General features: G+C 34.6%; 1 protein-coding gene across 1 annotated transcript in view; it reads left to right on the forward strand.

The window, feature by feature from the left end:
* TBCK (TBC1 domain containing kinase) overlaps positions 1-18,290 on the forward strand; it is a 178,533-nt gene that overhangs the window by 117,279 nt on the left and 42,964 nt on the right. The window contains exon 22 of the mRNA XM_005872443.2: positions 7,646-7,818. Within this exon, the coding sequence (XP_005872505.1) occupies positions 7,646-7,818 (173 nt within the window). The remainder of the gene's footprint in view (positions 1-7,645; positions 7,819-18,290) is intronic.

Here is an 18,290-nt window from a genome sequence, read left to right on the forward strand (position 1 = left end):
CTTACCATTCCTTAAGTATAGTAAGTCCAATTTTAGTTCAATTACATTCAATAAACAGTAGGGTGGCTTTAATGGACCCGTTGGCATGGAGAAATATCATTTAGCCCTAAACCTAAGTTTGTACATTGCTAAGTCTCATGTAGTGAGTTCATTTCAAAAACTAGATTGTGAGTAGGAAATTTGGGCAAAGTCAATAGTCTCTAGTTGTAACAACTCTGTATCACTTTTAGAGTTTACAAAGATTTTTAAATATTTTATCTTGTATAAATATCACAACTATGTTAATAAGTAGTTTATTTTATCTCCATTTTGCTCTTGAAGTGATCTTGTGGAATGCTCATTATTATGTAAGTTAGTAACTGGCATTTGGAGTCCAAGTGCAGTACTTTTCACTATACAAGATAACATATTATTTGTTTACAAAAGTAAGTTTTTGGAGGTCAGAACAATTCCATATGTGCAGTTTCAAATGGTTCAAACTAGTAACTTCATCAGTTCAGTTCTGATTTCCTCAGAAACTCATTTTTAACTATGAAAATCGCAATAGCTGATAGTAGATAAAACCGTCAAGTAAAATACTAGCCATTTTTTCTTTCCACATGTGTGAGCTCTTTCTCAGTGAACAGCAAATAAAATTTCTATTAAAAAAAAGTTTAACCTAGTTTAAATATAAAACATTACCTCCACAACTTCTCTTATTTATTTATTTTTTTAATATATTTTATTGATTTTTTACAGAGAGGAAGGGAGAGTGATAGAGAGTAAGAAACATCCATGAGAGGGAAACATCGATCAGCTGCCTCCTGCACACCCCCTACTGGGGATGTGCCCGCAACCAAGTTACATGTTCTTGACCGGAATCGAACCTGGGACTCTTCAGTCCACAGGTCGACGCTCTAGCCACTGAGCCAAACTGGTCAGAGCAATTTCTCTTATTTAAATAAGTCATGTATTCTAGTTGTGGTTTGGATATACAAAATGATTTATCTCCCATCCTTAGCAGTTCTCCTGGCTACTTATTCCCTAACTTCCTCACAGAAACAACCATGAGCTTGATATCTCAAACAATAACTATACTACTGTTAACTACAGAAGAGAGCTGTAGAGTATGTAGCCTTTTCAGACTTTTTCCTTCATGTCTGCTCAGAGCTTTATAGATCATTAATATTTATTACTGAATAATATTACAAGTCCTTGGACTTTGAAAGGTAGAAAATAATATTTTTTAAAAGACGATCTTTTTCTAAAGAGAAATTACCAAGAGCAAAATAGAAAATTAACCTATATTCTAAGTGTGTTTAAAACAAGAAGGCAGACTAACTGGAATCTAAGGCCTGATGCTTTTGTTGTGTTGTGTTGTGCTGTGTTTTTTTTTTTTATTTTAATTGAATTGCTAAAATTTTTCATGTGTTTTATATATCTGTAAGTTTATCTATAAAACCTCGGGTTCCTACTATATGCTGGAATAATCTTATTTCTACTTCATAACATTCTCGGGAATTAAGTAATATCAACCCTAGGATTGAGAAAAGAGATGCAGAAAAATGAGTTGGCCAGAGCTATACAACTTGTAGTAATTGAGTTGAAATTCAAGCCCAGGTCATGCTGCCTCCCATGTTACTGCTCTTTACCTTATATCATTTGTTATACTGCTTTCTGGGAAAATATATTAACTGCCAGAAAGCTGTATAACTCATAACCTAACTTTCCCAACCCTTTTGAACCAGTCTTTAAAGCTTGAAACTTTTCTAAGTAGGAATGACAAATTATACACATGTGATTATCTCTCCTCTCCTCTGAAATATCACTGAAGTGACAGTAAGAGAATGAAAAAAAAAAAAGATAATCCTAAGAACAACAAGAATGTAAGAAGAGTATGAGTAGACAAGAAATATTACCAAATATTTGGAAGATAGAAAGCAATTCCACCAGACGTAACTCACTTAATAAACCAAAGAAAGCTGAACCCTTCCTGCAAAGGAGGATACCAGCAAGAGGCAAGCCAGTTCTTGATGCAGAGCACCAGCCTCAGGAATTGAAAATGAATGGAAAATTGGACAGAAAACTAGAGAGAATCAATTGAATGTTTGCATAGAAATAGTTTCATTCCTCCACCCCTACAGATCTTTGCTCTCACCAAGAGTCTACTCCTGACACTCAGAAGAAAACTTAAAGATAGGAACTGATGCAGATTATGTGCCCTGAAGCTTATGCAATGTGAGGAAGGCAGCCTGTTTAAGATGATATCGATTACAATACAAAAATGGGTCATTAAGAGGATGTTTCGACTGAGCAAAGCGATCATAACCAATTAATTACAAAACAGAAAAATAATATGTTTATGTATTAAATACCTGGCATACCTCTGTATTCATATTCTCTCTCTCTCTCTCTCTCTCTCTCTTGGCTTCATACTCCTTGATCACCTCTTCATATAACAATAATTGTGCTATATTTTCATAGAGAAAATAGACATACCTTTCCACTGGCCAGGTTAGTTGAAATTAGTTTTTGTTTTTAATATATTTTCATTAATTTCAGAGAGGAAGTATGAGGGAGAGAGAGATAGAAACATCAATGATGAGAGAGAATCATTGATTGGCTGCCTTCTGCATGAGCCTGCAACCTGGCCATGTGCCCTTGACTGGAATCAAACCCGGGACCGGGACCCTTCAGTCTGCAGGCCTACACTCTATCCACTGAGCCAAACCAGCTAGGGCATTTTTGGTTTTTGTTTTATTGATAGTAGAAATGCATAAAACATATAACAACACAGGTATAGTCTCTGTTTCTTGTAATGCTACAGGTTGTTAACTATGGACACAAAAATGCTATTATGTAAAATTCCTATCAAAAAAGTAAAAAAATAAAGAAGTTAATGGTATACTTATAACTGTATCTGTAACATTATCAAGTATACTTTCAGAAAGAATGTATTTCTCTTTTGATCAGGCATTGCTGATTACCAGATTCTCTGCTTATAAGTTTGTATGTTTAATTTCTGAAAGACCTTCTCAGTTTGACTTTTGGGGTGTGTACATAGCAACTGTGTTTCTCCTACCCATAATCTGGTGCTGGAACACATTCTTCTTGTACTACAACCTCTGCTTCTGTATAGTGGGTAGCGGAAGTACTGCTGGAAGTCATTCCTAGAACTAACAATAACTTTATACTATCAAAAATAAACAAAGCAAGATACTAATGTGGTAAGGGTAGGTTTTAGTCAATAATATACTGTTGCAATAAGGAGGTGTTCACCTTCAATTGAACTCAACTTCAATTTGTACAGAAGTGACTGGACATTTTAAAAGGAAAATGAAGGAATAGGGAGGTAAGTGACTAGAACTCAGAAGATTCAGCGAAGTGAAAAATTAAAAAAGTTTGAAGGGGGACATTGGTTCATGGGAAGCCTGTCTGGGTTTGCTAATTGGCACTTTTGAAGTCAGATCTCCACCTTCTCACAGAGACTAGGAGACAGGGACCCCCTCTTCAGGTGTTGGCTGGAACAAGCAGTCATTCTTTTGGCAGCCTTGATTTTTCTCAGGCAGGCACTTTAAGAGGGGCAAAGGTCATCCTAGGGTTGTGGCCTGGAACTATTATAAACTATGTTAGTGTTTTGTTCAAGTCTTTCATAGGCCAAGGTGGAGGCATAGTCAAGAAAGGACATAGAGAAGCCTGGCTAGAGTTTGGTCAAGGAGAAAGTCTTTTTCAATACCCCAAAGTGATAATAAATCATAGAAATATATCACATAAAACCAAACTAAATGTATTCCTAATTTAGCTTATTCTTAATTATATCCACAGCCACTGTAATGTTGCCCAACATAAGAGGAAGCATAATGGAGGGGGAATGGTATAAATAAAGATGGCAGTCTTCACTGATTATGGTTTAGATATCTTTATTTTTGCAAAAACATGACCAAAGGTAACAGTAAATTTGGTGAGGTATTCTTTGGGGTAATAGAATCAGAGAGTCTTGAGACCAAGGAGTCAAGAGCATAGTATAGAGCAGGAATGAGGAATGTATAGTTTCAACCTGCAGGTCCATCCATGGTCAATTCCCAGAATGCTGGCAAGGATTCATTTAGGCAGATCACAGAATTGTTCTCTGGAGAGATGTCCCTAGAAGGAGAAATACCTTACTTAAAAGTCCTCTAACAAATAACTATTTCCCCAATTTACCCTATTGTGAATTCACCAGTCACCAAACCCTGCCCACATACACAAAACTCCCAATATGATTTTTAGTGTTCTTCTTTTAAATATGTATTGTCAGAGATCACCAAAACTATAAGGAAAGCCTTCCACTAAATGACACAAATCAGCACAAACTGAATAAGGCATATCCTCAGAAACATAATTATAAGAAGACATTATAACCATGAAAAATCAGAATTTTTTTTAACTAACAAAGAAAATAAAATATTTATTGGTAATTAATAATGATTTGGAAATTCAATGACCTTTATAATAAAGGACTGATGATAAAGTTTAGGAAATTAATCAGAAAAGTAGAACAAAAATACATACTGAAAGTAAAAGTAAAAGGCAAAATTATTAGAAATGCAATATGTTCAAGATTCTCCTAGTAGAAGAAGAGAGAACAGTGAAAAAGGAATTATCACAGACATCAAAGTAGAGTTTTTTCTGTAACTGAAGAATTATAAAAGGACCATCAAATGCCTAGCACAATGAAGTTGTATGCACTTAACGTATATCATGACACTTCAGAACACCAGGGATCTTAAAAGTATACAGAAAAGAGGAAAATCACATACAAGTAACCTCAACTCATAATTGTATCAGACTTCTCACAAGAAAATGGAGCATTGCCTTTTATAACTCACGTTCAACTCTAGAAGACTATGCCTTGTCCAATAATTAGTCAAGGGCAGAATAACTATATTACGCACCCTTTCTTAAATGCTGCTGGAAAATATGTTTCACCAAAATGATGGAGTGAATTCAGAAGAAATAGATAATATCTTAACAATATTAGGGTTCAAATATAGGGGAAAGCCAAAGGGAATTGGATAATTGTGAACAGATGCAGCAACGCTATTCACTGGTGCTAGGAAACAGTTCATAGCCATTAAAACTAGAGGAAACGGCTTCAAGGCGAGATGTCTTTTTCACCTATTCTCACCCAAGTGAAATATGATGTGTTTTATCACTCTGAAAATAGTTCAGTATTTCTGAGAGATAGGGAAGTAATGGATGAGGATAAAGAAACTGAGATTTAGAGACATTATTTCTGTCCGAGTCACAAAGTACTTCACGGAGCTTGGAATGAAACCTGGAAACCATAATCCAGTGTACATGCTTTATTCACAATGCATTCTATCAAAATTATTATGCAAGATGCAAAACAGCAGTGTCCTAAAATGAGAGGTTACTTTTTAAGAATAATTGCATATTTAATGTACAGTTTACAAAGTACTATTGCATAATATTTTGGTTAAGTTAATGGAGAATGGGATATCTATCAGTACTAATAATCGGGGTGAAATTGCGGGGGGGGGCGGGCACCAGTAAATACTGAAGATTCACTGTAAACTTTTTACAGTGTTGACAGGGTGTCTTGGAGGCAGGTGCAAATGACTTTTCCTTTGCCAGAGATTTAAGGACTGAACTACAACCTCTGACCTGAACCATTAACTTGGGCTTTTACTGAATGGCAAATGTGTCAACTCATTTGAGCAGTGCAGATGTAAAACCTGTCATTGTCATCTGAAATTCTTTCCCTTTAGAGATTACAGTGTTAAATGGCTTAACTTTTTTAAGATGACAGTTTTCTCTCTTTAGCTGCAAATTTTCATCTTATCCATATTTACTGGAAATTTTCTAAAATGAAGTGAACATATCTCTGCTTAAATGGAATAGTGAAACTTATTTCAAACTTTGATTTTTCATCTAGTTGATGTCTGTTCTTTCTCTAGAATATCAAGAGGATAATGTTATAGAGGTTTTTGGGGGAAAAAAATTTAACTGCATGAGCCATTGCTCAAATAGATCCATGTCTAAAAACATGTTAACTGTGGGGTTTTTAAAATATTATGTTAGGAATAGCATATGGAGTGATGAAATATGACCTCTTTGCATAGCCATGGAAGTAACCAACTCTGAAATTGGTAAACATCACTAATCACAGATGCAGGAATGCGCTTAATTGAGTAACTGGTCTTCCCAGACCTGCTGGCCAATTCAAAATCCAAATGAATTGGAAAATAAAATATGTCCTATAATCCTTTAACAGCTTCAGACATTTTCTACTTATAATAACACACTTAACATAGTAAGTCACTTAGCTTGCTTATGTCTTAGTTTCTTCATCTTCAGCAGAAGTTAGGAAGGTTACAATACCTGTCTACTAGAATCATTGTAAGAATTAAATGAGCTAAGTGAAAGAATACAATGCCTGGCACATAACAGATGCTCAGTAAGTGTGCAATTCCCCCCTTTCCTCCAAGGATTTCCCACCTTACAAACAGCAGACAACTCTAAATGCATGGCTCATGTACCATGAACAGAATTTACTTAAGTGGCTGTTTCCTTCTCCCCTTTATATATGTATGAGTTTCTCATTTCAAAAAGAGAAATTGGGAATTTATCTCTTTGTAATTTAAAACACATAGTCTATTTTTCTACATTGCCTATCTGAACTGACACATTTGGACTTTCGCAGAGGAATTGAGAATATCTGCCATTTACTGATGTTAGGAATACAGAAAGGGAAAAGCTCGTCCATGCTAAACTTCATCCTGGTCAACTTGCTGAATTTCTCCTGCCCCTCTGTGATCTCTACGCTTTCCCTCTACAGGGCTGGTTTAATCTTCATCAGATAGTGACCTCCCAAAGAGCTGCAGTGCCATCATAACATACCAGCAAAATTTGACATTGTAACAAGTTTGAAATATATATTACTTCTTTCAAATATGCTTACATTTCAAATCTGAAAAAGAAAAGGAAATCTATGAAAATTTTTCTTTTAATCAAGTTCATTTAATCTTTATTTAAACCTTTCTGCACTTAACTCAAGAAATTATTTTTAAAAGAAGTACTGAATTGAGATTTTAATAAATAATAAATAATAATTTTTTCCCCGATTATTTTATATCTTCTTTAATAATTGGAAATGTAACTTTTAGTACATTTTACTAGAAGTCATAATGAATCAGCTTCTGAATCTTTTGCCTGCCCACTCCCAAATTCCTCAACCACTAATTTACTTTGGAAAAGTAAAACTATAATCAGAATAAATGAGGCAGATTCTTAAGTAAGAACTATGTAATATCTATGATGTTTAATTAGTAATGTACTGAATTTAATTAATTATATACTGAAATATACATATATGTGTAAATGTATGTATATATGTTGATAATACCAAATAAAACACACATAGATATATATGCATGTATTGATGTATGTAAATTTATATGAATATGTATATTTATAATACAGAATGCCCCCTAACATTTCAGTCAAAAATATGCTAATTAATGCATACATTATTTTTTTGTTGAAATCTTTTCTGATTAATTATGATCCTAGCCATGTGTCAATATATGCAGTTAGGAAAGGTTGTGTGTGTGTTTTTTAATAAACATAGCAATCCAAATTTTTTTTTCAATTTTCCACCTAGAAATTGACATTGAACGTTGTGTACGAGAATCAATCAACCTGTTTTGTTGGACTCCTAAAAGTGCTACTTACAGACAGCATGCTCAACTTCCAAAGCCAACTTCAGATAACAGTGGAGTCAGAAGTTCAACACCTTATTTCTCGGAGTGTCCAGATACTCCAAAAACAGATCTGGTATGTATTTGAAGATTTATGAACTCTAAAAGATGTATGTTAAAGTTAATATACTGTAGTATCATTATTGCTCCTAATAATATCACTTAGGTCCTTTTAACATAGCTATTTTCTAATATTTGATTTTATTCTTGCAACTATTTCAGAAAATTTTTGTGTCTATTTGGTTATATGGTTAGGAAGATTGGTTTAACATATTCCTTCAAGTAACAAGTTTCACTTTTTTTCTATGCAATCATATCTGTGTATATATCAGTTTGTTTTATACTGAGAGAATTACAGAAAACAAAGAAAGAATATAAAAATAGAGGAAGACTGAGAGTTAATAAAATAAGAATGTACACGTACTGATTGTTGATTGACAAAAGAAATAGAAACTTACTAAAAAAAATTACTTACTGTATTTATGAATTCTCACCTGAGGATATTTTCCATTGATTTTTAGAGAGAGTGGAAGGGATGGGGAGAAACAGAGAAAGAAACAACTGACTGAATTTGATTTGCTAGTATTTCTGGTATTGAATTTTTTCATCTATGTTGATAGATGAGATAAACCTATAATTTTCATCTTTCTTTGTCAGTCTTTGATCATAAATTATATTTCTTTCTTCTTTTTTCTGCTGTGTAATCAATTTGTATAAAAGGAATTATCTGTTTCTTGTAGAGTAAAACTTATCTTTAAAACTATCTTTTAATCAGAGAGATATTTGATTATTCTCCTGAGTCAATTTTTATGTTTATGAGGTTTTTTAATATCCATTTAACTACCATGCTTACTTTATCAAAATCCTATTTTAAAGTATTTATTTTTCTAATTCTTATATTCTTATAATTTTTTATACAAAATATTTTTTTATTTTTTTACATTTTATCTGAAATTTTGTCCCCCTTTTTCCTCCTAATTTTGTTTATTTGACGTCTTCTTGGTATGATAGAAAGTAGATACAAAAAGATTATTTCATGCATGCCCTATGAAAGCATTTTCATTAAATTTAGGTTAATCAGAATTTAGATTTATATATTATGTAGTCTATGTTGGGTTCTATACCAGCTTAAAAAAATAGCTTTTGTAAATTGAAACATAAACTGCATTCTGTAGCTAGTATAATGGAAGTTTGAAAACTTCTATGAGGAGAAAACTTCAGTTAACTTTAATTTATACATGCATCTATCATATTTATTCCCTGAAGCAGACCATGGTAGTAGAAAAAGTATGAACTTTGAACTAGATGGACTTGGTGTCCAATTTCAGCCCTACTCCATTTTGGTTTTATACTCTTGAATCATTTATATGACCTCTCTATTTCCCTTTTTATAAAAGTGAGCATAATTATTATAATTCCTACCTTGCAGTGTTGTTTTAAGAATGATATATGTAAAGCACTGGTAATAATCATCATTCCTTTTTTAGTAACTGAAGATTAAGTATTTCAACTTTGAAAACTACCCAAGAATTTTATGACAATCTTTTGTATCTAAAGTATTTGTACAAAAGAAGATATTTTCTGGTATTCTCCTATTTCCCCGCAGCTATGCTAGCTTTATTACTATCACTGCACATTTAGAAGTCACCATAAACAGTAAGGGGAGCAAGGGAGAGAGGCTGGCTCTCCAACAGGGAATCTTTCTGGCAGTTTTGCCTCAGTAATTTTAGTGTAAGATTTCACTGTGACCTTTGTGTCTTAGTTTTAACACTATTTTGATCTTGAAGCAACTATAGAATTGCCAAAAGAATTATTTTATCTAGTGCCAATATCTATCCAATTGACTTTTCCTTAAGTAGCTAAGACTCTGCTTAACAATCCTACCACTGCTTATTAATTGAAATATCCTATCTAATAATAGACAAACATGTAATTGACCGTACCTTCACTACGCGTCCCATTGGCTAATCAGTGAGATATGCAAATTAACCGCCAACAAAGATGGTGGTTAATTTGCATACGTAGGCGCGAAGCGAAGACTGAAGGCGGCTCCGGCCGGGGCAGCGAAGGCTGAAATGCGGCTCCGGCCAGAGCGAAGGCCTGGGTCCCGGGTTCCGGAGGAAAACCGGTGCCGGCAGCCAGGGGAAGGGAAGGCCTATTGCACGAATCTTTTCGTGCAACAGGCCTCTAGTATATAAATAGAATGAAATGGATTTATTAAACTGAATATATTTTGGAAAAAGATTGTGGTCAACACTGGAACTATTTCATATGTTTCTTTGTTAAATTATAATCACCCTATTAATTTATTGAGGACTGGTATAAGTTATATGTACACTATAGATAAACAAGAATTATTTAGTTCTTGATTATGAACATTAGCCTGGAATGTTATTAAATAAAGTAAATTTTATTTTATTTATATAATGCTAACTGCTTGCAGATACTGTCATAAAGTAAGCAAAACGGTCATTGAATTATCCTCAGTTTACAGCTGTACTTTAAATGTGGATTAACTATGAATTTACTATAGATAAAAACTTTAAAATACATTTGTATACTTTAGGTTAGAATAGCTTCTAAAAGTCTAATGTAAATGCCAGTCTACAGTTTTATATATATATATAGTAACACCACTGCCTTTTATAGTTTGAATAGTTTAAAAATAACACCACAGTGCATCATGGTGTTCAGGTACTCAGTTACATTATTTTATCTTTGAAGAAAGTATTTTTGCCCCCATTTTAGAGTTGAGGAAATTCAGAAGACTACTTAATGCAAGTTAAATTTTAAGTTGCCATTTTATCAGTAGTGTAAATGTTGTGTTACTCCCTTTACACTATTGATTTTATTTAATACAATAAATTAAATAAATTTATTTATTTAATTATTCAATAAATAATGTATTTATTGAAATGTATACATTAATATACATACTGTAGTCATAGATTTTCAAGCAATTTTTTGTGATTTTCTTCTATTTTCCTAATGCATATGTGCTTGCTATACTCATGCAGTCACCTACATTCCTGCTATTAAATAAGTTGAAATGTTTTTACAATAAGGTAGAAGAGGAAACAGTTATGTTTTACTCATAGATTATGTTGAGATTAGAATGCAAATCTGAAGGAGAGCTAAACACCATTTCCCGAAGTTATTCAGAGCAGTAGATGATTCAGGAACAAAAAGTTTAGCCTTGCATCTGTTTTCTTTATTGTTTATATTGTAATATCAGTATCTAATGATCTCTCCATAAGCAATCTGAAACTTTAGAGCAAGAGTTAATACAGTTTTAGTAAAAGATGAAGACTAGAAATCCTTGTAGCTAAAATAGAGAATTGGTCAGACATATACAAGGTAAGTAAAATGAAGAAGTTTGATAGAAAGCAGTATCTCTTAAAATTTGTTTATGCCATAATGTGTATAATGTATTCTTAGCACCCACACTCAGACCAAAAGTAAGCCAAAAAAAAGCCAGCATAAGAAAATAAGGGGTAGTGGAATTCAGTGGTAAGATATAAAAAGAACTTGATTTACTTGATTAAAATATGAATTTTTCTCTTGTAGTCCAACTTTAGACAAGAAAGGCAAAAAAATTTCTAGACTGACATCTTAAGGAATTTATTAAGAATTCTAAGCACCCTATCAAAAGTTATCTTTATAATTTAGACTACTATAACAATCAGCTGAGTGAGCTACATGGCAACTGTTATATAATTTTGTATTTAAAATATTTTTAAACTATAAAATTAATACCAAATAGCAAAAAAATTTTTTTGCGTGATGTATTTTTTACATTTTAAATGACGACATAAACATATAAAAGATTATGCATATATAATTTCAACATTTAGTTATATGAATAATGGGTATTATATGAATACTAATTAGGTAAATAAACCATCTGAAATATAATCTAAAAATAATTTCTATTTGACTTTAGAATATATTTTATATACTCTGTACAGGTCTACTAATAACATACAGATAGTCTTTACAGAATTTACTTTTTTAATAGTAGAAGAAAAGAAAGCATTGTTGAATACTTGATTGAAGAAGAAACAAACAGCAGCTGATTTCATTTCTCAAGGGCATTTTTTATTTATTTCACTTTACTACATATTCAAAGTACTGCTGAATTTATAACATATGAAAGAGAATTCAGGAAATAATTTGGAAATTTATGATCTTGAACATCTTTGACATAGAATGTCTGCCTTCTCTCAAATCTTCAGTGGAAGCAGAAGATTTTCTTCATGGACAGCAATAGAAGGCAGTTGCTTTTTTTGTCACAAAAAAGCAATCAAATTTTTAATGGGGAAAGGTTAAAGTTGCTGGTGTATGCGAAGGCTAAATAGCCATCTTAGATGGTGATTAAAGAAAATTAAATTTATTAAGAAAAAGAGTATGGGAGATGAGGATACCCAAAGGGAAGGTCTACACAGAAAAAAGGGGTCTTGGAGACAGGTTCAGGATTTAGCCAGGGATGAGCTGCCGCTGCCCATTGCTCCCCTGGTTGCAAATCGTGTGGGGTCTCTTAGAGGGTTAGGGGATACGTGCTCGTGGGGGAATGGCACGGGCATGCTCCTTGGAGGGAGAGCGAGCACTGGGTCCTTTGTCCTGGAAATCTTAGGGGAGGTCTTAGGGGAGTGTCTTAATAGAATATTCATCAGCTTTCCAGTTGTGCTCTTTCAGGGTCCTGGTCTCCACTGATTGGTTGGCACCAGGGCAGGAGGTCATTAGTCACTGCATCTGGTCCTGAGGCAGCCATGGCGCCACTTGTCTGGTTTTGCTGCTTTTCTGGGCCTGGAGATGAAATATAACTGAGGCCTAAATGTTATTGTTAGGGAGGAAAAGGTCAGGGGTCTAAACCGTCTGACCAGTGATACGAAAGATCTGGGGTCCAAACTGCATAACCAGTGATATGCTGGGGGAGGATAGGTTACCCTGCGGGTGAGGTTCTTGTTTTCCCACTTTTGCCCCTTGCTAGGCATCCAGAGCTTTCTACCCTGGTGAGTTTCTATACCTCTCCCATCATCCTTGCTCTGGGGTCTAACAGTATCACCTCGTAAAATTGTAGTGGGAAAAAATTGCCAGCAATAAGGAGAGGTTTCTATAGTCTTAAACATAATAGTTGATTGCAAGATAAACTGGCAATCAATAAATTAGTTAACCAATAACTTAGGTTGACTCTGGTACTTCACTTTTTGTTTTGTTCTCTGTACAGGTGGCAACCATCTTCACTAATGAACTGTTGCTGGTTAAATGGGGCAAAGAATTTCTAGTTAAGTAAATAAAACACTAGGTTGAGAATTAGATGGGTCAGTGACATTTGTTATGTTGAAAATTAGCTTAGACTATAAGGGAATTGGGATGGCAAGAGGAATGGAAAATTCTCACTCAAGGGAACATTTAATGTAGGGGAGGTGCATACTCAGCATTAGATTAATAATTTTCTAACCTGGAGGAAAATTTTGTGATACAAGCTATAAAAGTTAATTTCAATTATATTATCTGCTGATAGAGGTACAAAGGATGTATAGTGATTGTCAATTTGTAACAGAACCTCTGTCTCTCACCACCGAAGTCTCCCTAGGGTATATGGATAATCTGTGTAATTGTTAAAATCTTTGACCAGCATCTCCTTCCTGTCCTTTTACCGATCTACATTTTAAAAGAGCAAACTTCATCCTTTAGTTGTTCTTTGGCCTTTATTTTCCGTATGTCCATACATGAAGATGTGCACCAAAGTGAGAATGAAGTATGGTTGAGCCAAGCTGAGTGGTTTTTTTCTTTTTCTAATTCTGAGATTTACCAAAGCTATGCTGGTTCTTTTAAACATAAATATACCTGTCTATTCAGATACATCTTTAAACATTAAGTGGAATTATTGGAAGGGGAGTGTACATTATAACTTAATTCTGTGACTATTAGATTTGGGGAAAGGAGAGAAATTTTTAGAATTCCTAAAGTGAGATGCCTGGCAGTGCCTTATCAACACCACTGAATTGTTGATGAATTAACTGCTTCTGGTTCCATCTCAACACTGGCTTTATTAGCAATAGAATTACATGTGTAATTTTCAGTTTCAAGTTTATAGACATACTAAAGAAAAAGCATGTCAGAGACATTAGGTCTTTAAACCCAATGGAATTGTGAATGTGGGTAGCTGTGTGTTTTTCAGAGGTTGTTTGTGTTATTAAATTTGCTATTTTCTGTTTGGTTACATAGACTTGTCAGATTTCGATTATTTTTGAGAGTACATAATATTATAACAGTGAAAGCTACTGCATTGTACTTTTGCTATAGTCTTCATTTTTATTTTGAGATTCAAAACATCTTAGAATCATTTAGCAGTTATTACAGAATCAATGCCATCCTTCAGTTCTTAAGTCCTCATAATACTACCACTTACATGTGCTGAAAAGATATTAATGTTGTTCTATTTGTATAATAATTATTGGGCAGAGGTTATGTTTAAGATATTGTTATCATTTGTATTCAGAAGTAATTTTCAAGTGATCATGGAGCTTCACAGAAAATAAGAAGTGGAAATAAACAGACAATATTTTTCAGATCATTATTTAGTCAAATTGGAAATAGTCAAAATAAAAATATTTTGTATCACCTGGAAATTAAAAATAAACAAACCCCCAAATAAAATAAAGTAAAATATACACCATACCCTCTTTTTTAACTCTTCAGAAAAGGAAGATATTCTCATTTGAAAATTCCAAATGAAATTTCTATAATATCTAGAAAATAATATGAGAATCCTATACATCAGAATCTATGGGATACAGCAATATAGGTATTTCTCGTCACTTTTATAATGCCTTACCCATACTAGATATTTATTGTCTTTATCAAGTTATGTTATTTCAACTAGCTTTTGAACGATAGATAGGAGGTCAGTAATTTTTAATTTATCTTTATTGTTGTGAAAGTATTACAGATGTCTCCCTTTTTTTCCCATTGACCCCCTTCACCCTGCACCCCACCCCCAAGCCTTCACCACACTATTGTCTGTGTCCATGGGCTATCCATATATGCATGTAAGTTCCCCTGTTAATTTCTTCCCCCCAACCCCAACCCCGCCTTCCCTCTGAGATTCCTCAGTCCATGCTTTTATGTTTTTTGCATCTATTTTGTTCATCATTTTATTTTGTTCATTAGATCCCACATATGAGTGAGATCATGTGATACTTATCTTTCTCTGACTGGCTTATTTCACTTAGCATAATATCCTCCAGGTCCCTCTATGCTGTCTCAAAGGGTAAGAGATCCTTCTTTTTTTACTGCTGCATAGTATTCCATGGTGTAAATGTACCATAGTTTTTTTTATCCACTCATCTACTGATGGGCACTCGGGCTTTTTCCAGATCTTAGCTATTGTAAATTGTGCTGCTATGAACATTGGGGTGCATACATTCTTTCTGATTGGTGTTTTGGGTTTCTTAGGATACATTTCTAGAAGTGGGATCACTGGGTCAAATGGCCGTTTCATATATAACTAGTGGCCCAGTGCACAAAATTCGTACAAGGGGGGTGTCCCTCAGCCCGGGCTGCACACTCTCCAATCTGGGACCTCTCAGGGGATGTCCTACTGCCGGTTTAGGCCCAATCCCACAGGATCCACAAGGATCAGGCCTAAACCAGCAGTTGGACATCCCTCTCACAATCCAGGACTGCTGGCTCCTAACCGCTCACCTGCCTGCCTGCCCGATCACCCCTAACCACTCTGCCTGCCTGCTCGATCACCCCTAACCACTCTGCCTGCCTGCTTGATCACCCCTAACCACTCCTAACCACTCTTCCTGCTGGCCTGCTCACTCCTAACTGCCCCCCCTCACCAGCCTTCTTGCCCCCAACTGCCCTCCCTTGCCGGCCTCATGGCCCCCAACTGCCCTCCCCAGCTGGCCTGCTCTCCCCCAACTGCCCTCCCCTCCTGGCCTGATCGCCCCTAACCACCTCTGCCTCGGCCCCACCACCATGGCTTTGTCTGAAAGGACGTCCGGAAGGTCTCCTGGTCTAATTAGCATATTACCCTTTTATTAGTATAGATTTTTTGAGGAAACTCCATACTGTTTTCCATAGTGCCTACACAGTCTGCATTTCGACCAGCAGTGTACTAGTGCTGATGAGGATGTAGAGAAAATAATTTGTTTTTAATCACCATGAGCAATCTTAACACCACCCTAATAAAAGATTCATAGAAAATAAAAATAATAATGCATATTTATCTAATTTTGTTTTACTTGCTCTTTCCTGTGTATACTGTGCTTTGGTAAAGAACCCATTCACTGGAATCGTTCACATTTCCTCTGCTAATGAGGGAACTTACAAAACTATGGAGCTCTACTGTTAATGTTCTGGTGTTTTAAGTATTCAGGGGCCAAGATTTTATGATAACACTCAGCTTGTGACTTTGAATATTAAGTACTTAAAGAGCTGAAAGAAGCTGGGCAGTTGTAATTATTCACCGTAAAATAAAGTTCTTAAATATACAGGCCTGAAGTTATATTTTAAATAACTTAATGTAGTTACTCTAATCATGCATGTAATCATCTTTTACTTTGAATATACCTTTCTTGAGTTTTATAGTCTAAGCCTACCAGAGATCCTTTCTTCTTATTATTGATATCACCATATTGTATATACAAGTTGTATTTAATTTTATTACATTTTATTTGAGTTTAGTGCTTTCATCAATATATTCCGCTCTATTGTAAATATCATGGGGAAAAATATATGACTCCATATATAAAATGAGGCTATGTAAATAGCTGAAAGGGGAAAAGATGAGCAAAAGAAATGGCATATTCTTTTTTTTTTAAATACATATTTTATTGATTTTTTACAGAGAGAAAGGGAGAGGGATAGAGAGTTAGAAACATTGATGAGAGAGAAACATCAATTCAGCTGCCTCCTGCACACTCCCTACTGGGGATGTGTCCGCAACCAAGGTACATGCCCTTGACTGGAATCGAACCTGGGACCCTTCAGTCCGCAGGCCGACGCTCTATCCACTGAGAGAAATGGCATATTCTTAAACTCTGTGAATTTAATTTGATTTTATTGTTCTGTATTTTAATTAATTATGAGCCCATATACTGAGAAGAATGGTGTTAGTGGAAGCTGAGTCTTTAGCAAGAAATGACTTGGCTAGTTGAGAGGACAACGCACCATCAAGATTTCTGAAGTCCATCTAATGTTAAAAAGGGAATATTGCTATGAACAATAATTTCTAAGCAGGAGGAGAGTATCTTTGACCTGTCTCTAAGCTAAGTCAGGGTTTTATTTCTGTTAGTCAGTAAGAGAACTCCTCCAACTTGGATAGAGCTAGTGATAACTTGTTTCTCAAGTTAAGGAAGCAAATAGCTGATGTTGAGTAGTCTGTCAGAATCAAGGACTGGCTGGCTTAAAATTATGTGGAAAAACTATATCTATTAACATCATATTGAGGAAAATGAAATTTAATAGAAATAGGCTTATTATTTTTAGAATTTGTGCTACTTGTTATTTTTTAGTGTTTAATAATTTAGCCAATTGTTTTATTTACATATAATTTACATTTTGTGTATTACTTATAATAGCCTGTCATATTTTCATCCATTTTTCATGCTAATGAGATTACAAAACTATCCAATTATTATTGTTAGCTATTCATCCTGAGAGCAGCATTAAAATTTCCAGACAAATTGTTGGTGCTAAATATCCTCACATCCTTAAAGAAGGAGTAAGTGATTGCAAGAATATCACATTATTGTCTCAATTACATGTAAATCTAAAGATAGAGAATATCACCATTCTACAATAGGTTTATATTTGCATGGCTAAATTATTCTATTATGTGTACACATACACACATACAGAATGTATTTATCTTACCCTCTAGCATAACTTATTTTTTTTATCTTAGGAAAAACTTTATTGAAAAAGTATTTTTTCTTCAACATTATCCATTAACATGGTTGCAGCTTTGGCTTTTTCTTTTTATTCATTTATTGGGGTGACTTTTGTTAATAAGATTATATACCAAGTGAAAAGTCAAAAAAAGCTAAGAAACATATAAAACTGAAATCAACAAATGAACAAGCAAGAAAAACAAACAACAATGCCTTATTTTGTTGTTGTTGTTAATCCTCACCAGAGGATTTTTCCATTGATTTTTGTCTTTTTGGGAGAGAGTGAAAGAGCAAAAGGGAGGGAGGGACAGAGAGAGAGAGAGAGAGAGAGAGAGAGAGAGAGAGAGAGAGATTGGTTGTCTCCTGCACACATCCTGACTGGGACCAGAACCAAACCTGCAACCCAGGTATGTGCCTTGACCAGGGATTGAACCCGCGACCTTTCTGTGCATGGACTGACACTCTAATCAGTGTGCCCGAGCCACACTGACCAGGGCAAAAATACCTTCTTCTTATGCTCACTTCACTTTTTATTCGACCTTTTCCATTCCCCTGACGAAAGTCACAAATTATTCTTTTCAACTGTGTGCTCCCATTTGGTCTCTTAGGAACCTTCAGAACAGTTAACTGTTCTCTCTTT

The sequence above is a fragment of the Myotis brandtii genome, unplaced genomic scaffold, assembly GCF_000412655.1.
Source record: "Myotis brandtii unplaced genomic scaffold, ASM41265v1 scaffold38, whole genome shotgun sequence".
Lineage (NCBI taxonomy): Eukaryota > Metazoa > Chordata > Mammalia > Chiroptera > Vespertilionidae > Myotis > Myotis brandtii.